The sequence below is a fragment of the Podarcis bocagei genome (genome assembly GCF_964188305.1).
Source record: "Podarcis bocagei genome assembly, chromosome: 16".
NCBI classification, from domain to species: Eukaryota; Metazoa; Chordata; class Lepidosauria; order Squamata; family Lacertidae; genus Podarcis; species Podarcis bocagei.
In genome coordinates, this window is record NC_138142.1 from 720,987 (window position 1) to 746,344 (window position 25,358).

General features: G+C 44.2%; 1 protein-coding gene across 3 annotated transcripts in view; it reads left to right on the forward strand.

Moving 5' to 3' along the window:
* Nucleotides 1–25,358, forward strand: part of MYO18B (myosin XVIIIB) — a 385,232-nt gene that overhangs the window by 244,830 nt on the left and 115,044 nt on the right. For all 3 annotated transcript variants that reach the window (XR_014002918.1, XM_081174521.1, XM_081174522.1), the window contains 2 exons: nt 1,391–1,495; nt 14,115–14,270. Coding sequence is in view for 2 of the 3 variants with exons in the window: in XM_081174521.1 (XP_081030647.1) it covers nt 1,391–1,495; nt 14,115–14,270 (261 nt within the window). In the remaining variant the exon portion in view is untranslated. The remainder of the gene's footprint in view (nt 1–1,390; nt 1,496–14,114; nt 14,271–25,358) is intronic.

Sequence of the window (25,358 nt, forward strand, 5' to 3'; positions counted from 1 at the left end):
TTAAAAGATTCAGGACAGACAAAAGAAAGGACTTCTTCACGCAGCACATATTAAACTATGTAACTCCCTCCCTCAGGAAGAAGTGGGATGGCTTTAAAAGAGGATTAGACAAATTCATGGAGGAGAAGGCCATCAATGACTACCAGGCATACTGGCAAAACTCTGCCTCCAGAGCTGGCGCCAGTAATGCTTCTGAATCCCAGTTGCCACTGGAGGGAAGAGGGCTCTTGTGTTCAGGTCTTGTTTGCTGGGTGCTGTGCTGGATGAGCTGTTGGCCTGACCCAGCAGTCTCTTCGGATGGTCTTGTGTTCAGCTGATTTGTCCCACGGACCGTTCTGTCTTGTCGGATACAGAATGCGGAGCACAATGGACACTGGAGCTTGACCGCTGTCATTGGAAGGCAGATCTCATTGATATATAGGTGGGATTAGTTCTGCTTCTATAAATTAGAGAGAATTGTGGCTGATTATATATGCTTTCTGGTCCCACTGAGTAAAAGCAAGACTGGATTCAAATTAATTTCTTTTTAATTAACTATATAATTATTTCTGCCTATGATGCTTCAGAGGCACTAAAAATATTAGGCAAAGCTTGTTTTCAAAATTATAGTGATATATTAGAAATCTGAATCTAACACGTAATGTTAAGGTCTGCTGCTTGGTATGCATGAATCTTCATGGATTTCCATTTCCTTGGGCTGCTATTGATCTTTTCACAGAAAAGAGACATTATTTTAAAGAATTACAAATAAATCATGATATGGGTGAGTGGGGACAGCATCGGCATGCATGTTATGGGCTGGAATTAAGAGATAAAATGATGGGCCTCAGATTGTGGCCCTGATCTTGAAGGTGTCAGTTTTAATGACACCTTTGATGGTCGTCTCTGCAAGTGCCCCCTTGTTGGGACTTTAGTCTTATTTTAAATGCATCTGATGTTTTGTGTTTTAAAATGTTTTTAATTATCTTATATGCAAATCACATTGAGGCGTTGGTTTAGAAGATGATAATCAAAGATAATGATGACAATAACAACAACATCAACAACATACAAAGAATCCCAAATTAACCCAGAAACCGTAAGAGGATAGTTTCAATTCTTATAAATGACGCTTCCAATCCAATCAATCAAAAAGGGTCAAGCTGTATTTGTTTTTCTTTCTTGGGTCAGTTTTTCCCAGTCAGGAGCTGCCTTTGAAACATAAAACAAAGAGCAATTAAAAACAAAAATACCACCAGTGCAATTTCAGGTTTCTGGACATAAGGAAAGTTGTTCTGGTGAAGAAAGGATGGCATTAGCAATGGCTACAGGCTGCTGCTACTCACTGGCTCCCCTCTCAGTTCCGCTCAGTCCATTCAGACATCGCTCTGTTCCTTGGCCTCTTTTACAGCTGCGTCAGCTGGAGATGCAGTGTGAGCAGGAGGGCGAAGAGAAGCAGGCAATTCTCTGTGAGAAGCGGGACCTGGAAGGGCTGATTGCCACACTCTGTGAACAGGTAAGGGAACTGCAATCTGTCAGTGACTTGGAAGGATGTCACCGTTAGGCCCTGGGGAAACAATGTAGAACGCCAGCAGTGGAACAGGTGGCTTGTCTCTACCCTGCCATCTCCTTTCCTGGAGCCATATGCAGGGCGGCAAGGGGGTCACTTGGAGGAGCACAGCCTCCAATGCCTTCCTTTCACCCTTACAGAATAAAATAAATGTGTAAGCCAAGGCAGTAGCGCACAGGCAATTGCCACCACACAATCTAAACAGTGCAGAATCACAAAGCCTTTTAAATGCCAAAGAGCTCCAAAGTGTCTAGAATCGATCTCATGCTCACAAGCTGATGGCAAACCAGCTGATTGTGCAATTTCAGGGTGTAGAAGGGATTTCACATAACTGAATGCTCTTCCTTTCCTAAAATAAAATGCAATCACAATCCTTGCCTATAGAAAACTGAAATTGAAATACTTTATTGTCACTTGTACAACTTGTATACAGTGAGATTACACGAGCACCCCCCACTCAGCTCTCTTAGTCTTAATTCCCCTCGTTTACTGACGCACATCCACCAAACCCGAAAGTCAGTTGCCCTGTTGTTATATTTTCATTCAGTAGCCTAACAGCCCACGGATAGAAGCTGTTCTTTACCCAGTTGGTGTGACTAAGCATACTTCTATATCTACTGCCCAAGGGAAAGAGCATGTCAAGGCAAATGTGGACCTGGTCACTTTGCCCCTAAGACGTTAGCTTTCTCTGTGCAAGGATTTGTGTTTTGGGCAGTGCAATGCTATGACTGTCCTGCTCAGAAGTAAATCCTAGTGAGTTCATTGAGGCTTACTTCCAGGTAAGCATATAAGAGGATATCCTAACTCTATGTTACATACCCTTATCATGGCAAGCCACCCAGAGTGGCTGGGGCAATTCAGTCAGATGGGCGGGGTACAAATAATAAAATTATTATTATTATTATTAGGTTGAGCCAGGCCCTCATAAAATACTCCAAATATCCTCACCTTCTGACATATGTGCTGATGAGGTTATCATCCGTTAGTCTAAGCCTCACCATCTGAACCCAATTTCTCTCATCATTCTTCTCCAACTTTAAAAAAAATAAAAACCTTTCTAAGCTTGAAACCTCTAACAAGCCTACTCTAAGATTTCTTGGACCACATCTGTTTGGGGTTTATTTGGAAGAGGAGCTGCATGTCTGTTTCACAATAGGGCAGGATGGCACACAACTCCCCCCCCCCCGGGAACTTTCTGAACACTTCCTTTCCGCTTCCTGGGATGGGAGCAGTGCCAGATTTACGTATAAGCTAAACAAGCTGTAGCTTAGGGCCCCACTCTCTTGCCCCCCCCCCAAAAAAAACTAAAGGATAAAAACCTGGATCTACATTTTCAAAATATAAGATAAAAAACAAATAAAATAAAACCTACATACAGCAACTGTGTTTTGTGCTGTGTAGGCTCCTATGAATTACCATATTCAACACAAAAAACAGTAACAATTTGTTGTTGACAAAGGACAGCTGGACATAGAAAGGGCCCCATTACCTTCAGGAGCTGAGGGCCTCATCAAACCTAAATCCAGCCCTGGATGGGAACCATGAGGGCAAGGTTCAGGCTACTCCTCGGGAGGAGAACCATCAGTACTTCATTTGGATCCCCTTCAGAGGGAGGACACAGTCCTGCCACCATCCTCTCACTTAGAGGATGAGTTCCCTCTCTCTATTCCCACTTCCAGAAGCCAAAGTCTTGAATATAATGAGTGCCCAATAAGCAGCCAACCAGCTCTTCCAGGGAGGCAGAGGCTACCACATGCCTGATCAGCCTACAGTTGACTCTGGCTCCTTTCAGATACAGCTTCTCTTGATGAACTTGACATCCACTGAAGCTGAATGCTGGAAGAGTCAGGACAGAGAAAAGAAAGTCGTGTGTGGAGGTAACAGAATGTCCCAGGATTTGGGCTGTCTTCCAGCTGCAAAGATTCACAATGCGACAGAGAAGTCGCCAAATCTTATAAAGCCCACTGACCACTAACCCTTCCTTCTGATTCATGTGGGTAAAATAATACTGACACACACAGCCTTCAACATATAGCAAGGGAACATGAGACTCTGGGCAGGGAGCTGAAGTGTGCTGGTCCCGGGAGGGGGGGGGTACCGTGCGGCATGGTCCATGTCCGGTCCGAGGCTGAAGTGGGGTCCAAGGCAGGGAGTCGGGCGTGGTCAGGAACTCTGGCAGAAAGCAGGACAGGGTGCCGGCAGGAACAGGTAACCAACAATGTTGCTCCCACAACCTGGGACTGGACGGGCTGGCCTTTATCTCCTCTGAGGCATAGGGTGGCCCTGGTCCACAGGTGACTCACCTTTCCTGGCCTGGAGGTGAGCACTCCTCCTGCGAGAACTTAGTTCCCTCCACCTCTCTGCCCTGAGCCTCTGCAGCTCAGGAGAGGCTGGTGGGTTACTGGACCCAGAGGCAACCTCACCTTCCCCTGACAGGGCTGAGAGAGGAGCACCTGCAGGCAATGGGTCCTCGATCACCTCCGGAGCCAGAGCAGATTCAGCTGTTGTCTGCTCCTGAGGATCCAGCACAGGTGAGGGCCCTTCAGGTTCAAGCCGGCCCTGCAGGTGGCGACTCCTGTGCAGGCTGGGATTCCTCCGGTTCAGCATCTGAATCCGATTCCCAGGCCATCATGAAGAGACTTGGGGCACAGGTGGTATTTTCATCATTCCTTCCTGTTGTTGTTGAAGAAGAAGAAGAAGGAGGAGGAGGAGGAGGAGGAGGAGGAGGAGTAGTTTGGATTTGATATCCTGCTTTATCACTATCCTAAGGACTCTCAAAGCAGCTAACAATCTCCTTTCCCTTCCTCCCCACAACAAACACTCTGTGAGGTGAGTGAGGCTGAGAGACTTCAGAAAAGTGTGACTAGCCCAAGGTCACCCAGCAGCTGCAGGTGGAGGAGCGGTGGTGGCCCAAGAAGACAGAGGAAAATACTGGAGATAAACCACTGGCTGCGCAGGTGGTGTAATGAGGAAGGGTTTGGCTTCTTGGATCATGGTCTTGAGGAAGGACTTCTGGCAAGAGATGGGCTGCACCTCACAGCAGTTGGCACAAATGTGTTTGAATCATAGAATCATAGAGTTGGAAGTGACCACAAGGGCCATCGAGTCTAACCCCCTGCCAAGCAGGAAACACCATCAGAGCACTCCTGACATATGGTTGTCAAGCCTCTGCTTAAAGACCTCCAAAGAAGGAGACTCCACCACACTCCTTGGCAGCAAATTCCACTGTCAAACAGCTCTTACTGTCAGGAAGTTCTTCCTAATGTTTAGGTGGAATCTTCTTTCTTGTAGTTGGGATCCATTGCTCCGTGGCCGCTTCTCTGGAGCAGCAGAAAACAACCTTTCTCCCTCCTCTATGTGACATCCTTTTATATATTTGAACATGGCTATCATATCACCCCTTAACCTCCTCTTCTTCAGGCTAAACATGCCCAGCTCCCTTAGCTGTTCCTCATAAGGCATCGTTTCCAGGCCTTTGACCATTTTGGTTGCCCTCCTCTGGACACGTTCCAGTTTGTCAGTGTCCTTCTTGAATTGTGGTGCCCAGAACTGGACACAGTACTCCAGGTGAGGTCTGACCAGAGCAGAAGACAGTGGCACATATTAGACATAAGAATTAGAGGAGAGGGAGAACTGGAAAATTGCCTGGAGCTATGACGGGACGCCAGATTACTCCCTTACATAAACAACAAAGATGGCGTAATGACGTAGCTTGAATTTCAACAGTAGAAAGAAAGATTGGAAAAGTGGGAGCAGAGATGCCATGTAAGACAGGATTAGAACAATGAAGAAACAAATGAGGGGGGAAACATATCACAAAGGGAATTTACAGGAAACAGAACTCTTTTGGTGGAAATTTTTCAGTATAGGTTCATCCTGTTGTCCTAATAATTATCAGTAATACTGAAAAAAATATGAAGAAACTAAAGGGCACCTAACAGACTGGCTGCAATATTTTCAAATACATCAAAGATTGTTGTTGTTGTTGTTTAGTTGTTTAGTCGTGTCCGACCCTTCGTGACCCATGGACCAGAGCACGCCAGGCACTTCTGTCTTCCACTGCCTCCCACAGTTTGGTCAAACTCATGCTGGTAGCTTTGAGAACACTGTCCCACCATCTCGTCCTCTGTCGTCCCCTTTTCATAGAATCATAGAATCATAGAATCATAGAGTTGGAACGTTCCAGTTTGTCAGTGTCCTTCTTGAATTGTGGTGCCCAGAACTGGACACAGTACTCTAGGTGAGGTCTGACCAGAGCAGAATACAGTGGCAATATTACTTCCCTTGATCTAGATGCTATGCTCCTATTGATGCAGCCCAGAATTGCATTGGCTTTTTTAGCTGCCGCGTCACACTGTTGCCTCATGTCAAGTTTGTGGTCAACCAAGACTCCTAGATCCTTTTCACATGTACTGCTCTCAAGCCAGGTGTCACCCATCTTGTATTTGTACCTCTCATTTTTTTTGCCCAAGTGCAATACTTTACATTTCTCCCTGTTAAAATTCATCTTGTTTGCTTTTGCCCAGTTCTCTAATCTGTCAAGGTCGTTTTGAAGTGTGATCCTGTCCTCTGGGGTGTTAGCCACCCCTCCCAGTTTGGTGTCATCTGCAAATTTGATCAGGATGCCCTTGAGCCCATCATCCAAGTCGTTGATAAAGATGTTGAATAAGACCGGGCCCAAGACAGAACCCTGTGGCACCCCACTAGTCACTCTTCTCCAGGATGAAGAGGAACCATTAATGAGCACCCTCTGGGTTCGGTCAGTCAGCCAGTTACAAATCCACTGAGTGGTAGCATAGTCAAGACCGCATTTTACCAGCTTCTTTACAAGAATATCATGGGGCACCTTGTCGAATGCCTTGCTGAAATCAAGGTAGGCTACATCCACTGCGTTCCCTTCATCTACCAGGCTTGTAATTTTGTCAAAAAACAAGATCCTGGCTCTCTGCCCTGCCCTGCCAGCTTCAGACAAGCTGACTGCAGGACAAAGGGGGCAGCATGTGTGTGTGTTCGATTGGTAGGTTTCTCATAGAATCATAGAGTTGGAAGAGACCACAAGGGCCATCGAGTCCAACCCCCTGCCAAGCAGGAAACACCATCAGAGCACTCCTGACATATGGTTGTCAAGCCTCTGCTTAAAGACCTCCAAAGTAGGAGACTCCACCACACTCCTTGGCAGCAAATTCCACTGTCAAACAGCTCTTACTGTCAGGAAGTTCTTCCTAATGTTTAGGTGGAATCTTCTTTCTTGTCGTTTGGATCCATTGCTCCGTGGCCGCTTCTCTGGAGCAGCAGAAAACAACCTTTCTCCCTCCTCTATGTGACATCCTTTTATATATTTGAACATGGCTATCATATCACCCCTTAACCTCCTCCTCTTCTCCAGGCTAAACATGCCCAGCTCCCTTGGCCGTTCCTCATAAGGCATTGTTTCCAGGCCTTTGACCATTTTGGTTGCCCTCCTCTGGACACGTTCCAGTTTGTCAGTGTCCTTCTTGAACTGTGGTGCCCAGAACTGGACACAGTACTCCAGGTGAGGTCTGACCAGAGCAGAATACAGTGGCACTATTACTTCCCTTGATCTAGATGCTATACTCCTATTGATGCAGCCCAGAATTGCATTGGCTTTTTAGCTGCCACGTCACACTAGGAGTCTTGCGAATCTGATCAGGAGAGCTTTAAACTAGAACTTCAGGGCGAGGGAGACAACATTACAGATGACAGAAGAACTCACAGTGCTAGGGATAATAGTTTCTTTGATGCACAGGAAACTAGCCCTAACCCTAACTGAAACCGAAACCTGCTAAAGGGCAAGAAACTACAAGAAAGAAGCAGCTGGAGGGAACAACTCATGGTTTCCATTGTCTCTACACAAATGCACAAAGTATGGGAAACAAGCAAGACGAATGGAGCTTTTAATGCAGGATGGCAAATATGACTCTGGTAGACATTATTGAAACCGGATGAGACCCATGACTGGAATGTAGGAATTGAGGGGTATAACCTGTTTAAAAGGAATAGACCAAACAGGAAGAGAGGAGGAGAAGAAGAAGAAGAAGAAGAAGAAGAAGAAGAAGAAGAAGAAGAAGAGTTTGGATTTGATATCCCGCCTTTCACTCCCCTTCAGGAGTCTCAAAGCGGCTAACATTCTCCTTTCCCTTCCTCCCCCACAACAAACACTCTGTGAGGTGAGTGGGGCTGAGAGACTTCACAGAAGTGTGACTGGCCCAAGGTCACCCAGCAGCTGCATGTGGAGGAGTGGAGACACGAACCCGGTTTCCCAGATTACGTGACTACCGCTCTTAACCACTACACCACACTGGTGTATATGAAGGATGTGTACATTTGTGAGTGTACGCCTCCAGCAGGAGTCTTCATATGTTCTTACGTTTTTAGTTGGCTTTTCAGGACCCCTTGTCCTGAATGCTCCCTGCCTCACTTGACCTTGTAGCTGGGCTCTGCCTCCTTCCTGTGCAGCCTCAAACGTCTTATGTGTGAGGACAGATTCTGGGTTGCAGCTTCAAATCCCAAGCACAGTACAGTTAATGGCTGATAACTGTGTGTGCAGAATGTATAATTCAAGATGTGTTAAAAGTCACCTTAAGGGCAAGACGCGGCCCATGAAAGTGGATTTTGGAGAATTGGAATTTGCTTGCAAGAAGTGGAATTTATACCTTTGCTAATTTGTTAGTTTTAACTTATTTGAGTCTGGCTGTGGTGTGTGGAGGGGGAGAAGGAACTAAATTTAAGATGCTTATATTTAATAACAAGATATTGGTGTTTTTTAAAGGGTGCCTTACTGAAACAGATATCAAAAGCAAACTGACATTTTCAAAAATCAGAACTGCAGATTTGTGGAGTAACTCAGTTTAATTTCCAGGTTCTTGCTTTGAACTTGCTGGCCCATTGAAGCTGAGAAAGGCAGCCCCTGTGCCAGCTGCTCCCCCTGGGGCACCAAGGGTGTTCTGCAGTGCTTTCTGTGGCCTCTGCTCTGTGCTCATGGCTCCTGAGGGCCGCTGGAGGCAGGCAGCCAAGAGATTGCTGCTGCTGCCAGTGCCACTGCCTTCCTCTGACCTCCACCACTTGTGATTCATTGGCTGTTTCTGCTAGCAGAAGGAAAGAGCTGCCAATTTGGCCATTGCTTGAAACGCTGCAGAAGAGAGTGACGTTTGCAGCCACTCTCTCAAGCCCTTGTTCGTTAGCGTGACACAAGGTTGGAGATGGCAGAGGCAAACATTGAGGTCTGAAAACAGCAGCAGTGACCATATTTGTATTTAGAGCACGGAATTAATTTATTGTGTCAGATGCATTCTGTGATAAGACCAGCGGAGCATTACTGAGGAAGAGAGAGTCCAAGGGGGCTAAGTGGGGAAAGCAGAAGCCATGTTTTGCCCAAACGTTCCCCAGCCAGAGCCCATCTGTCAGAAAAGAGGGGAAGGCCACCGGCAGTGCTGATTTGTCCTGTTGCAAGGGGACTGTTGCAGGCTGTTTCCATGGGTGCCCAAATGGCAGGAATGAGTTCCCCAATCTGATTCCCTCAGATGTTTTGGAATGCAACTCCCATCAGCCTCCACCTCATCTGACTGGGGCTGATGGGAATCGTAGTCCAGAGCATCTGAAGGGTTCCAGATTGGGGAATGCTGGCATTCTGGCATCAAGCCTCCTGAGTTTTCAGCACCAGGTAGAAACCACAATCTTTGTCTTTTTCTCTCAGAGGAATGCTACCATCTCAGCTGCTGCTCAGCTTCTCTGTCTGCAGTGCCCTTATGCATCATATATATGCATTTATATATATATATATATATATAAAGTTTTACATAACAAATTTATTTGGAGAAGTGGCAGGCTTTAAATTGAACCCCTCTAGAGTCGGACACGACTAAACAACAACAAAAGATGAAACTGTTGGTCAAAAATGTAACAGCACAGGAAAAGGAAGAATTGGAAAATACATCTGGCCTCAAGATCTGTCATAAAGCAAAATACTTTGGCATCTGAATCACTCCAAAAAACATCAAATTGGCAAAGATGTACCATAATTGTGACAATGTATGTTGGAAATGTAAAGAAAAAGAAGGTACCTTCTATCATATGTGGTGGACTTGTCCCAAGGTAAAGGACTTCTGGGGAAAAAATTATAATGATTTTTTCAAAAAAATGATGAAATATACATTTATTAAGAAACCAGAGGCCTTTCTCCTTGGGATAGTTGGTACTGAACTGCCCAAAAAAGATGTGAAAGTATTTTTGTATGCCACAACAGCTGCTAGGATTTTACTAGCCAGTAAATGGAAAACACAAGAATTACCAATGGTAGAAGAATGGCAGATGAAGATGATGGAATATCTCACCAGGAGAATCCGCGACCAGAAAGAAGAGGATTACCAAGAAGATTGGAAGAAATTTAAAGACTATTTCAATAAATACTCTTAACATTAAAGATATGTAACCGCTTCAAAGAACCAATCAGGCCTAGGACAAAATTAGACCTAAATGTATAAATAAATAAAATGTACTATAAGAAAGGTAAAGAAATTGGAATACGACTGTAATATTGTTTTATGAAATAATGATATTGGAAACTGCTACATTCAAATTAAGAGGAAATTCAGATGGAGGAGATTAGAGGAAGTCAACTAAAATGTTTATGAAAATGGATTTTAATTAATTAATGGAGTTTCTTTTTTCTGTTTAGGTATGTTAAGTCTGTTATTCTTTTTTCTTATTTTTTACTTCTATATTGTGTTGTTGTTATGTTGTTGTGTTGTTGTATATTCTCTGTTTTGTTATGTCTATTGAAAATTAATAAATATTATTGTGGGGGGGGGGACATCAGCTTGTTTCAGTATAATTATGTGAAAGTTTGGAAAGAGATCAAAGGGAACCTCAAAATCTGAAGTAGGCTAAACCTCTAATTTTTAGGAAACATTTCCATCATCAAAATGACCGTGGTTCCCAAACTACTTTTTATTCCAAACAATTCCGATACTGGGTGGAACAGGCTACCTCAAAATCTGGCAAAAAGACAATTCCAATTTTTTTATGGCAGGGAAAAAGACATAGAATTAAACATCAATTTTTAATTGATACAAAGGAAAGAGGAGGCTTTCCCCTGCCAGATTTAAAATTATATTATGAGGAAGCCTGTTTCACCTGGATAAAGGAATGGTGCATGCTTTAAGATCCCAACCTCTTAGAAGGGTATGAAAACAGGTACGGATGGCATGCATACCTGTGGTATGGGAAAGTTAAAATTCACAAGAATGTCTTGAATCACATTGTTAGAAAATCCCTGTATATGGTCTGGGAGAAATATAAAGATCTCTTAGAGCCAAAGGCACCTTGGTAGATCTCACCAGTTGAGGCATCTGCGGTAAAAAGGAAAAACACGGGAGGAAATTAGCCAACATATAAAATACTATTAAAGGAAGAAAAAAATGAATTAAAGCTGAAAAGTTTTGAAGAGATAAGAGAGAAAATAGCAGATTGGTTCCAATACTTCCAACTATTTGAAACATTCAAAACAGATAAAAAAAGGGGCTTGCGACAGAGGCAATCAGATTGGAAACAGATTTGGTCAATTCCAAAACAAAAGCTCTTTCTAAAGGATACCGACTCCTCCTTGACTGGGAAGTCAAGGAGGAGGAGGTGAAAGTGGCCATGATTAAATGGGCCCAGGATTTTGGGTACAATATAGATCTGATAGAGTGGGAAAATCTATGGAAAGTAAATTGGAAATTTACGGCATGTTATACCCTGAGGGAAAACTTTCAAAAATGTAATATCATTGGTACCTGACTCTTTGGAAGCTTTCAAAAATGTATAAAAATGTATCTAGTACTTGATGGAGATATAAAGAAGGAACCAGTACAATGTTCCATATGTTGTGGTTATGTAAAAAATTTAAGATCTTCTGGGATGACATTTACATAAAACTTTAAAAAATGCTCAGGATTTTATTTACAAAAAAACCCAACAGAAGCCTTTTTACTCGGAATTACAGGACCAGACATTCCTAAGAATGTAAGAGAAATATTTTTATACGCCACTGTCGCTGTGAGACTTTTAATAGCGGCTAACTGTAAAAGTGATAAAATTGGTTGAATATGCAGAGTTAGCCAAATTAACCAAAAAAATTAAAGACAAGTCAAAGCAAGTATTTATTGCAAAATGAGAGGTTTTCAAAATATACCTTAAGAACAATTGTGGTAGTATGAAATTGGTCACTGCCTTTGAATAACCTCTGTAATTATATTAAGGACACAGGAGAAATAATACTTTATTATAAAATAATCAGATTGGTTTATGCAACAAGTCTGTAAATATAAAATGAAGTATGGAGATGACGGGAAGTTAAATGTACTTTAAGAAGATTAATTGTCAAAATATATCAATTTATTTTCTTTTTGTTAACTTTGTATCTATGCAACAAATGATGTAAATATATGTTTTACATAACAAATTTAAATTCAGACACACCATTCACCTCCTCATTTAGGATTCCCTGATTCCTTTGACTTCCCTCCCTCCTTCCATGGTTACCATTATCAATCTTTTTTTTTATCTGCTTATCTTATTTTCTCTATTTTGTTCAAAGAATAAGAATCCATTTTTCCATAGTTTTTCATACATTACAAGCATTAATCAAATCCTGACAAAGCATCCTTCATGCTGTGTGGACTCTCCTTTGTGGCTCTTCTTTGGCTTAAACCTGGTTGTGTGTTGTCCAGGGGCCGTGGTGTCCCATTGTGCAGCCTGAGGCAAAACAAGAAGCCACTTCTCCTTGCTTCTCTGGCACCCATGGTGGCTCTAGATGATGATGGTGATGATGATAAAGATAAAGATAAATAATTTATTATTTATACCTGCCCATCTGACTGGGTTTCCCAGAGAAGTGAGGAGAAGTGACTGTGGCTTCTTGCGAGATCTTGCAAGATTCCACAAGATTCCTTGGGGCTCTCATGAGAGCTCACCAGAAGCTGCTGCCACAGCTTCTCTGCCAGCAGTGGAGGAAGGGTGTGATGCCCATGATGGTGCTACCCCCTTCATACTCTGCCACTTGAGACTGCTGCCTCTGTTTTTAAAAATTGTTTTTGAATTTTAATTGTACTTGATTGGTGGCTGGCTGCCTTGAGGTCTTGTGAGAGGAAGCAGGAAATTAATTAATGACATTGATTGAAGGAAGGAAGGACCAGCTATTCTGTGGAGTCCCCAGTCTTTTTGCGGGTTGAGGGGCACATCTAGAAATCTAGGAAAATACCTACATTTCCCCCTCAAATAGAAGAGAAGACAGATAAAATGAAAGCAGGCAACAGCCCCCAAAACAAAGCCATCCCCAACCAAGCAAGAAAAGAAGAAGAAGAAGAAGAAGAAGAAGAAGAAGAAGAAGAAGAAGAAGAAGAAGAAGAAGAAGAAGAAGAAGAAGAAGAATATATTTATTGTCATTGCCCCCTTCGGGGACAACGAAATTACTTGACTGCTCCATAAAAACACTAATTAAACAATACAGTATACTACAGCAAGGGAGATTAGATGACTTTCAAAGTCCAGGCTTCCCATTCAGGGCCGAGATCGCTCTGGAGAAGAAGCTGTTCTTAAGACGGCTCGTTCTTGTCTTCATCGTCCTGTATATCCGTCCCGACGGCAAGAGCTCGAAGAGACAGTGACCAGGATGCGATGGATCTTTTACTATGTCCAGTGCCTTCCTATGGCACCTTGTGGCATAAATCTGCTCTAAGGTGGAGAGTGGACAGCCAACAATGCTCTCTGCTGCCTTAACAACCCTGCACAACCCCATCCTGTCCTGGGTAGTATAGCTTCTGTACCACACACATAAGCCATAAGTGAGCACGCTCTCAATGGCACAGTGATAGAAGGCAAGCAGCAGTTTCTGCGGAAGATGGTTTTTCCTTAGTATTCTCAAAAAGTACAGTCTCTGCTGCGCCTTCTTCACAAGCCCCCTTGTGTTGACACTCCAGGACAGATCCTCTTGTAATTCAATGCCCAAAAATCTGAACGTTGTTACCCTCTCCACACAGACCCCATCAATCAAAAGTGGCTGGACGTTGCTCTTCTGTCTCCTGAAGTCCACCACAAGCTCCTTTGTCTTCCTTGTATTTATGAGCAAGTTGTTAGCTCTGCACTACTCTGTCAGCCGCTCCACCTCATCTCTATAATCCATTTCACCCTCCCTTTCAGGGATGAGCCCAATCACAGTTGTGTCATCTGCAAATTTGACAACCCTATTACTAGGGTGAGTAGCGACACAATCGTACATGTAGAGAATATAAAGGAGCGGACTGAGTACGCATCCCTGTGGTGTTCCTGTGGAATGAAGAAACCCTTCATTTTAAGAAAAGCTGGGTGGGGTGGTGGAAGAGGCCTTGGCAAGTGCTGGGGGGCGTGTCTGTGCCTGAGGCACAGCCCAATGCTCCCCTCTGCACAAAATTTGCATATGCTAATTTATACTTATGGGTGCAAAGGGGAAAGGGCATGAGATTTGGGGCTTGGTGCAAGTTGCCCACCCTAAGCCTGCCCCTGCTTTCTCTTCCCACCCCCTTTCCAGATTGGCCATCGAGATTTTGATGTGGAGAAGCGACTCCGGCGTGACCTGAAGAGGACTCATGCTCTGCTGGCTGACATGCAGCTCCTGCTGGAGACCTCAGGGGCAGATGCAGGGTCGTCCGGGGGCAGGGAGGAGCTGGAGAAGCTTCGTAGCAAGGTGAGAAGCTGGATGGATGGATGGATGGATGGATGGATGGGTTGACTGCATTTATTATTATTATTTATTATTTATTGAATTTACATACTGCCCTATACTCAGAGGTCTCAGGGTGGTTCACAAAACAGATCACAATATATAAAAGAAAAAGAAAAAACAATAACCCAATAATAGAAGTAAAAGAATTAATCTACATCCCCAACCCATTCTTTATTTTTTAAAGTGCCTTCAGTATAGATGGGCATCATTCACAGGAAGCATTTAGAATTTAATTAAGGCAATTAGTTAAATAGATTGTTTCTGTCTTTAATTCCTTGGACCACACTAATTAGTCTCTCCTCTGTGTGTTTGCTTCTGCCTTTCTACTGCTTGCAATCGCCAAGCTGTGCTTTCAGCATCTGTTGTTGGAGGGGAAAAGGGATCCTGGAGGGGCCTGGTGTTGTGGACCAGAAGCTGCAGGGAGAGAATCCTGAGATGGATCTCCTTGGATTAGGAACGGGGTGGGGTGGGGGAGGAGAGAGAGTCAAAGGGGTGGGGTGGGGGTGTAGAAATCATTCAGTTTAAACATGCAGAGCCCCACATGTGTTGCTAAATGCTTTTCGGGAAATGAGAAGAGTCACAATGTGTTCTTCCATTTATATGCTGCCTTTGCTTTGGCTGTTGTGGAACTCCTGGCATCAAACACTGGAAGTTTTCTATCCAGGCTCCATCCCTCGCTGCCCGTTAAGAACATAAGGAGCGTCCTGATGGGTCAGGCCAATCCCTACCCCCCCCCAGTGCAGCCTCCTCTCCTCACAGTGGCAAAGCAGATGTCTCTGGGAAACCCGCAAGCAGGGTCCAGGCACAAGAGCCCCCCCCCTTCAGTTTCTAGCAATGGGTATTCAGGGCTGCCCAAGATGTTTTGGCACCTGAGGGAAACTGCAAAATGCTGTGGCTCCTGCTGCCCAAGGCATTCGCCTCACCTTGCCTCATGGTTGGGCCGGCCCTACTGGTAGTCAGAAGTTTTGTTGCCATCACCATAGCCTGGATCAGAGCAAGAGGCGGGTGAGCAAGCAAGCCATGTTGCAATGGACAAGGGGAGGTGCAGACCCAAGGGAACACTAGATAGTGGACTTCTTTCTGGGGTGCAGGTCCCCCCTCCATTAGGTGCCCCACCATGCTGGTTGATGGCATCCCCTAAATGGAAAAAAACCTGACAAGTTGTTGTAGGAAAGTTTGGCATGTGATGATAAAGTCAAGACTAGCTGCAGGTGTTGGTAAGGGCACAATGACTTTATTCAGGTAATGTAAGTGCTGTACTTTGTAAATACCCAAACAATAATGTTTGTGTGGAAGGCTCCTCAGCCAGCCATCCAGGCGCAACAGATTGGAGGCGTGTGAGAATGGGATTAGCAGGTGGTGTGTGGGGAGAAGGGGTGATGGAGACTGCTCACAGCTACTCTGATTCAGTCCTGCAAAGCACATCCCTACGCCTGACAGAAGAATTGCATGGAGGGTAATGGCAATTTAGTGACACCAGTCTTCCAGAGCCATTAAATCAATAATCTGCTTTGCTTATTTCCATTGAAAACATGCCATTCTGGAGATGTAGGCAATTACAGCTAGCACACATCTATAATTAGGATAATAATTCTGGGTAAATAGCATCTGTGAGCTGCAGCTGTTTCTACCTGGCTTGATGGGAGGAGGCAGCAGGAGGAAATAGATGGTCAAACCTTTTCTGGGCTGATGCCCTTGGCCTTGTGTTTGCAGCAAATGCTGTCCTCACAGCCAGTCTCTACTTGCCATGCCATTATGTGCAGGAAAGTCCAGGTGTCTGGCTCCTTTGCAGAAAATCAGGGTTAGGGAGGGATGGTTAACAATGGAGAAAAATGTTGGGAGGAGGGAATCTAAGCCGTTTCCCTGCCTTCTGCATTTCCTGATAAAACTCTTTCCCCAAACTGAGCTGCAGGCATATATTTGAAAGTGGGAACTAAAAACACCTGACCTGCTATGAGATATATTCTCCCCATTCTGAAAATACTGTGAGGGTGGCAAGCATTGCCAAAATCTCACAGTTGTGGGTGAGTTTTCTCAATACATGCATTTTTTAATGTGATTTTTATGTGATTATTTGATAAAACTAGAATACTGACTCCTGTTCATACATGCATCTGTATTGGACTACAGCATGGATTTTAACCTCATTTCTGTCTTGGTCGTTTGGATACTGAAGCTGTGGTTGCTAGACTTCCTCCTTTGCACTCAGCATGCAAAATAAGCTCTACATTTTTAAAAAAGTGTGTATCCCATCACTGGCAGAGGAAGGGGGTGCGGTGGGTGCGGGCCACCCTGGGTGTCATCTCTGAGGGGGGGTGACATTGCCCCCCGCCCCCTGAGCCGCTCGTCACGGGTGGCACCCCCTGGGATGCTCGCCTCGCCCTGCCCTGTGGGTGGCTAGCCCTGCCCCTGGGTGAACAGCATGCGCGCCGTTCCGGGGGCCAGAGCAGCTAGCTCCGCTTCTGTTTCCCATAATAGATGAGTGGAGGTATTAGTCTTCTCACCACAAGCCTTTAATCAAGGGAATGGAGCAGCTCCTTTACAAAGAAAGGAGAGAGAGAAAAGGTTTTCTCCCAATACTGTTACTTGTGGATATCGAATGAAGCTGAATGTTGAAAGATTCACTGGATCCTTCCTGAATCATCTGCAGCTCTGGCTTAAATATTTTGCACGGCAGAACTGTATATCAACAAATGCAAAAGCAAAACATAAGCAGAGCCTGTCAAAGAGACCCTCTCGTCCCTTCCAACTGTACAGTTCTATGATTCTCTGAAAGAGTTTCCCACATTTCCCTAAGATGAAGAGCATTGTTCTCCAGTGCTCCCTTTGCCAGCATTTGGCAGCTTCCCTCATCTGACATGATAGCTTTCACTTTTAATCTGGCCTGAGGAGAATTTTCCCCTCTGTTTTTTCTGGGTGTTAATGCCACATTTAAAAATTAATCTCTACTGGTCTGCTGGGCTCTTCTTTGGCACCAAAGACAGATGATGTTCATTGACTTTCATTTTCCCTTCATCTCATTTGGGCTTAATTGGGCAATCTGTTATGATTTGACAAAGGCTTTTACGAAACACTGCTTGCTTTTTTTTAACACCCCCCAAAAAGAGTTTTTTCTGCAACATTGACCTTTCTGGGAGCTGTTGCCAGAATAAAACAGGCTTTCTCTCACCCGAGTCAAAGACTCAGTTTGGCCCACACAGCCCATGCGTGTTTGCACACACATACCTCAACAGATTTGTTTTAAAAGGCATAAAAGTCAGCAATATATTATTTGAATACAAAGTTTTATTTTTTATACTATGTTTATTGATTCCTTATGTTTTCTTTCAGCCCCTTTCTCTTACGTTAGGAAGGCAGGCATGGTTAATATGCACTGAGCCAACCATCCACCCTGCAAAAGCAATGCAGCAAAGCAGTAAATTGAGACTTACACTGCAAACCTTGGGTGGAGAAAAGGGAAGAAAGAAGTAAATAACTATGTTACTTATAATTCCTTATACTGGGGAAACACTTGCAGTGTGTAACAACTTTTAAAGATTTTTAAAATACATACACTTTTAAAGATTTTTAAAACTTTTAAAGATTTTTAAAATACATACACAAAACTAATGTCTGAAAAATAATTGCTAATTTCCCGATCACCCTAGATATGCAACATATCCTTAGGAAAACAGGATAAGTTAGGCAAGAGACAGCCAGGTATTTTAAAGTGATTGTTAAATTCTTCCACGCCCACAAAGTCTTTCCAAACCAGTCTGCTATCGTACAAACACATGTATGCCTTTATCATACACTCATGCCTTCATCATACAGGCAGACACCCACCCCCAAGTAAAAAATATTATATGCAAGCATTTCACTCCATTCAGAACTTGGAATGCATTTCAAATAACTACGGTCGGTTGTTTCATTGAGCTACACACAGGAAAGTAAGGGGGTGAACAATTTCCCTGCCAAATGCAAGCTAGTCAGCCAGGTTGTGATAGGATTGCAATGGAAGGACATTTTCTACATGAAATAAGACCTGCAAAAAGCATTTCTTCACCTTACCTGGAACCTAGCATGATTACAAAAGTATCATTTCGTGAAATGAGTAATCAAACCAAAATACAATTGAAGGAAGCTTACTCAATAATAAATTTACACGTCAAAACTCCTTGAAAGGGTTTGCACAGAGTTACCATCTATACATCCTTTTTTATAAATTCTCCATTAGGGTATAACATGCTGAAAAATTCACTGTTGCTGCACATGGAAGCTCTACTTTTGACAAACAATTTATTGCTCATTTTCCCTTTGGTTATACAGTTATAATACTTCTGGGTGTAAGTTTACTCTGCTGCCCAGCTTGTTGGGGTGCCACTGCCCACAGGTCTCTCCTGGTCAGCAAAAGAAGGAATCTCCTGCCAAGTTAAAGAAGCAAAGAGCAGTCAGTAGACCTGATCTTTATTTGTTGCAACAAGGTTCAAACACACAAAGAGTAGGAAACCCAAGCATGGGCTTGCATGGGCTTTTAAGACCTCCCTCCCTTCCCATAATACATTTCCAGATATATCACCAACATGTTACTAAGAAGAAGGGAATCTGCACAGTAACATGAGTCCATCTTTCATCCCTGTTATCAGATTCAGTTCACCACCTAAGTATCCACCACCAAGAGAACAATAAAATACCCCTCCAACCAAGATGCTGTTAGTTGTCAGGGACTCCAGTGCTCCCACTCCCTCCCTGTCTGCTTCCTCCCTTCCCCTCCCCAAATGTTTGCCTTCAACACTCTGTGGCCCCTGAATGAGCACGCCCTGTCCTCCTTGGACTGTCTCTTCTCTTCTCTTTCTTTCTTTTTAAAAGTTGCAGGCTAACATATTTCTGCACTGATGATGATGGGGAAGGGAGCAGTTGACAATGGCGCTGGCTCCATCTGTGTCATCCTGCCTTCATAATAATAATAATTTAAGAATGATTTATTTTTTATACCCCACCCATCTGGCTGGGTTTCCCCTGCCACTCTGCCTATTGGCTGGAGTGTGGCGGAATTTGCAGTTTTTAAGAGAGGATGGATGGAAACTAGGATCTGACATGCAGGCATCTCATGTCTGTGTACAATGTATATTTGCCTGCTTTTCCAGTAAATATGTGAGCTGGCGAATTCCTGGCAGTGGAACTAAATGCTAACAGCAGAGGATTAAACCTCGGAAATCTCCTGATGACAATAATGGCTTCTCAAGCCCCAGATGAGTAATAAAAAATAGAAAGCTGCAGTAACTTTAAAGGACAAGGTGTTTTTGCTGGATGAAATGGGTTTTAGCAGGCATGGTGCATTACCCCCCCCCCCCCGGCAGCACAATAGCTCATGGCTGGGATTTGTTCATTAAGAGGCTTTTGGAGCTGGGTTTTGTATGGGAGTAAATCCTTTGCCAAATCCTTGGGTGGGCAGGGGGGTGGGGGTGTTCCAAAGTCACACTTTCTGCCAGAGGAAGATTCTCTTGCACCCTGTGACTGCGGGAGAGAGACCATGTGGGATAGTGGTTAGTGTTTCTGACTAGGACCTGGGAGCTCAGGGTTCAAATCCCCACTCAGCTATGAAACTTAGTGGATGTGACCTTGTGACTACACTGCCTCTCAGGCTGGTCTACGTCTCAGGGTTGTTGTGGGAATTACAGGAGGAGGGGGAGAACCCTGCATATGCCAGGGGGGCAGTGAGATATACGGTAAATGCCCTAGTTTTGTAATGCTGGTCAAGCTGGTCATATGGCCATAATTGTGGCTGCAGGAGAGTAGCAAATAAATGAGAAGCACCAAAGCTGCCCTCTTAAGTGGATATTATAGGTAAGACAATACAGGTAAATCCAATAGGCATTATTATTATTATTATTATTATTATTATTATTATTATTATTATTATTATTATTATTTTATTATTATTATTATTATTATTATTATTATTATTATTATTATTATTATTATTATTATTATTTTCTATATAGTTTATTCTTAGACCCACTGCTTAGAAATCATAGAATCATAGAATCATAGAGTTGGAAGAGACCACAAGGGCCATCGAGTCCAACCCCCTGCCAAGCAGGAAACACCATCAGAGCACTCCTGACATATGGTTGTCAAGCCTCTGCTTAAAGACCTCCAAAGTAGGAGACTCCACCACACTCCTTGGCAGCAAATTCCACTGTCGAACAGCTCTTACTGACAGGAAGTTCTTCCTAATGTTTAGGTGGAATCTTCTTTCTTGTAGTTTGGATCCATTGCTCCGTGTCCGCTTCTCTGGAGCAGCAGAAAACAACCTTTCTCCCTCCTCTATGTGACATCCTTTTATATATTTGAACATGGCTATCATATCACCCCTTAACCTCCTCTTCTCCAGGCTAAACATGCCCAGCTCCCTTAGCCGTTCCTCATAAGGCATCGTTTCCAGGCCTTTGACCATTTTGGTTGCCCTCCTCTGGACACGTTCCAGTTTGTCAGTGTCCTTCTTGAACTGTGGTGCCCAGAACTGGACACAGTACTCCAGGTGAGGTCTGACCAGAGCAGAATACAGTGGCACTATTACTTCCCTTGATCTAGATGCTATACTCCTATTGATGAGGCCCAGAATTGCATTGGCTTTTTTAGCTGCCGCGTCACACTGTTGGCTCATGTCAAGTTTGTGGTCAACCAAGACTCCTAGATCCTTTTCACATGTACTGCTCTCAAGCCAGGTGTCCCCCATCTTGTATTTGTGCCTCTCATATTTTTTGCCCAAGTGCAATACTTTACATTTCTCCCTGTTAAAGTTCATCTTGTTTGTTTTTGCCCAGTTCTCTAATCTGTCAAGGTCGTTTTGAAGTGTGATCCTGTCCTCTGGGGTGTTAGCCACCCCTCCCAGTTTGGTGTCATCTGCAAATTTGATCAGGATGCCCTTGAGTCCATCATCCAAGTCGTTGATAAAGATGTTGAATAAGACCGGGCCCAAGACAGAACCCTGTGGCACCCCACTAGTCACTCTTCTCCAGCATGAAGAGGAACCATTGATGAGCACCCTTTGGGTTCGGTCAGTCAGCCAGTTACAAATCCACTGAGTGGTAGCATAGTCAAGACCGCATTTTACCAGCTTCTTTACAAGAATATCATGGGGCACCTTGTCAAATGCCTTGCTGAAATCAAGGTAGACTACATCCACTGCGTTCCCTTCATCTACCAGGCTTGTAATTCTGTCAAAAAATGAGATCAGGTTAGTCTGACATGACTTATTTTTCAGAAATCCATGCTGACTATTGGTGATCACAGCATTCCTTTCTAGGTGCTCACAGACTGTTTGCTTAATGATCTGCTCCAGAATCTTCCCTGGTATTGATGTCAGACTGACTGGGCGATAATTATTTGGGTCCTCTCTTTTCCCCTTTTTGAAAATAGGGACAACATTTGCCCTCCTCCAGTCTGCCGGGACTTCGCCTGTTCTCCAGGAATTCTCAAAGATGACTGCCAGTGGTTCTGAGATCACAAATGCTAATGACTGAGTGGTTTATAAAGGCCTTAAAATATCATTATGATTATCATTATTATTTTAAATAAATTTACTAGTCACTCTTTTTGCTAGTGCAGCCTAAAGTGAATTAAAACAATATGTAAATAATATACATTTAGACCATCATAAAACAAAGCATAGAAAAATCTAAAATAAATTCATATTTTTAAAATGCAGGATTAAAACAATCTACCCACCCAAGGAGGCCACAGATAATTAAAAGCAAAAGGCCTGGTGAAAAACAAATGTTTTTGCCTGGTGCCTAAAGATGCATTGCAAGGGACGCGGGTGGTGCTGTGGGTTAAACCACAGAGCCTAGGACTTGCCGATCAGAAGGTCGGCGGTTTGAATCCCCAAGATGTGGTGAGCTCCCGTCGCTCAGTCCCTGCTCCTGCCAACCTAGCAGTTCGAAAGCACGTCAAAGTGCAAGTAGATAAATAGGTACCACTCCAGCGGGAAGGTAAACAGCATTTCCATGCGCTGCTCTGGTTCGCCAGAAACGGCTTGTCATGCTGGCCACATGACCCGGAAGCTGTACGCCGGCTCCCTCGGCCAGTAAAGCAAGATGAGCGCCGCAACCCCAGAGCCATCCACGACTGGACCTTTAAAGATGCATTGCACAAGTGGGGAGCCACTTCTGAAAAGGTCCCTGTTAAGTTGTGGGCGAACATATCAGACGACACAGTGATTCTTCAAACAGCTCTTGTTTATTACGAGGCCAGAACAGAACTGAACTGAAGAGCTCAGTCATCCTGCTTATATAGAGCTCCAGAACAGCGTAACTGTTGCAACTTTCTAAAACTATCCAATCACTGAATGTCACTTTCGATCCTTCATTTACACACAAACTATCCAATCACTGAACGTCACTTTCGAAATCCAATCACTGAACGTCACTTTCGAAAAGGGTTTTCTTGTGTGTGTGTGTTTCTTGTGGCTGATTAGCTGTTTTCTCTGTGTAAAGGTCAGAGGGGGCAGGGTTTCTGTTGAGGCAGGGGATTAGCTGTGGGAGGAGCTTATCAGAGTTTGTAGGGCAGCAGTTGAAGAAGGAGCAAAAAGGGTTTTCTTGTGTGTGTGTGTTTCTTGTGGCTGATTAGCTGTTTTCCCTGTGTAAAGGTCAGAGGGGGCAGGGTTTCTGTTGAGGCAGGGGATTAGCTGTGGGAGGAGCTTATCAGAGTTTGTAGGGCAGCGGCGCGCGCCTAGCGGCGCGCGCAGTTATATCCATCTTTTAGATTTAGGGGAGCTAGTCTCAAACGTTTGTTGGGGGAGACCTAGGTTTTTTTTGTGGGCGAAGTTATTTGTCCTGTCTTCAAGCTTTTTATGATGGAGGACCTCTGTAGCCACCCCCAACAACACGATCTCAAGATGGAAGGGGAGGGAACAGCTGCAGTCGCCTGCGATTCCTGCGCAATGTTTGCCATCTTGCCAAAGGTTGCAGGCAGCTTCACCAGCAGCAATTGCATGTTGATTGCCCTTTTAAAAGACAAAGTCCAGCAACTGGAGGAACGTGTAGCTACGCTCCAAAGAATTAGAGAGCTGGAGCTCTTCTTGGAAGCAACAGAGCACACCGTCCCCACCAAGGAGGAGACAGGGGACTCCCCTGAGAAGGAGGCTAGTTCATCAACACAGGAGCCAGATATATGGAGAAACGTGACTCAAAGAAGTAGGAGGCCCAGGGTTCACTCTGATTGTTTAGAAATACACAATCGCTTTGAGGTCCTCTCCCCTAGCATGGAAGACGAAGAGCAGACTCCATTTGAGGATCTCTCCCTCATTACAGTCGATCAGGTATATGAAGACGAGCAGCAAAGTCAGTCCTCAGGGAATGTGCAGGCGACCTTGGAACGGACAGCTCACGGAAGAACCCCGACCAAACCCAAGAGGAGGCGTGTAGTGGTGATAGGGGATTCCCTACTGAGGGGAACAGAAGCAGTGATCTGTGGGCCTGACAAGATGTCTCGGGAAGTGTGCTGTCTCCCCGGGGCTAAGATCCAAGATGTAAATGAACGACTGCAAGGAATCATAAAACCCACTGACAAATACCCCTTCCTCTTGGTTCATGTGGGAACCAATGACACTGCAAGCAATAGACTCCAGAAGATCAAAAGAGACTACGAGGCTCTCGGCAGGAAATTGAAGCAACTAAATGCACAAATTGTCATCTCGTCTGTCCTCCCAGTTGAACGACGTGGCCCAGGGAGAGAGGGGAAAATAGTGGAAGTGAACAGCTGGCTTCGCAAATGGTGTAAACAGGAACGGTTTGGATTCTTAGATCACGGACTGCAGTTTCTTGAAGATGGACTTCTGGCAAGTGATGGGCTGCACCTCACAACGGTTGGGAGAAATGTTTTTGCCAAAAATCTCAGAAACCTCATCAGGAGGGCTTTAAACTGACTAATGTGGGGGAGGGAGACAGTGCTCCTGAAGGTAGGAGTCTATCAATTAATGAAGATGATCATCCAAATGTCATAGACCAAATGGAGCAAACAGCACGCGGACCTAGTGGTGGGAGGAAAAAATCCTTAAATAAGAGACACGGGGGAATGATTAATGGACTTCAATGTCTGTACACTAATGCGCAAAGCATGGGAAATAAACAAGATGAGCTTGAGCTCTTGGTACAGCAAACTAAATATGACATAATAGGCATCACTGAAACCTGGTGGGATAAGTCCCACGATTGGAATGTAATAATGGGGGGATACAATCTATTTCAGAGAAACAGACCAGACAAGAAAGGAGGAGGAGTGGCGTTATATGTCAGGGATGTGTATACCTGTGAAGAGATCCAAGATTTAGAACCTCAAAGCCAAAGTGAGAGCATTTGGGTCAAAATTAAGGGAGAGAAGAATAACAGAGACCTCATTGTGGGAGTTTACTATAGACCCCCAAGCCAAACGGAGGACATAGATGATGCCTTCCTGGAACAGATGGCCAAGCATGCAAAAGGAAGGGAGATAGTAGTAATGGGGGACTTCAATTACCCGGATATTTGTTGGACGTCAAACTCAGCCAAGAGCATAAGGTCAAACAGATTCCTCACTGGCCTTGCAGACAACTTCATTGTCCAGAAAGTGGGAGAAGCAACAAGAGGAACAGCCATTTTAGATCTGGTCCTAACCAATGTTGATGACCTGGTTAGTGGGGTAGAAGTGGAAGGATCATTAGGCGCGAGTGATCATGCTCTTCTGAAGTTTACTATACAGCGGAAAGGAGCAGCCAAGCATACTAGGACTCAATTTCTTGACTTTAAGAAAGCCGACTTCATAAAACTTAGGGAAGTGCTGGGTGAGATCCCATGGACAGCAATACTAAAAGGAAAGGGAGTTCATGATGGCTGGGAGTTTGTTAAGAGGGAGATAGTAAAAGCACAACGTCAGGCAATACCAATGAGACGGAAACATGGAAGGTGCCTAAAGAAGCCAGGGTGGCTATCTAAAGAACTTTTAACTGAATTAAGATTTAAAAAGGATGTGTACAAAAAATGGAAAAGGGGGGAAACCACCAAAGAGGAATTCAAACAAATAGCCAGC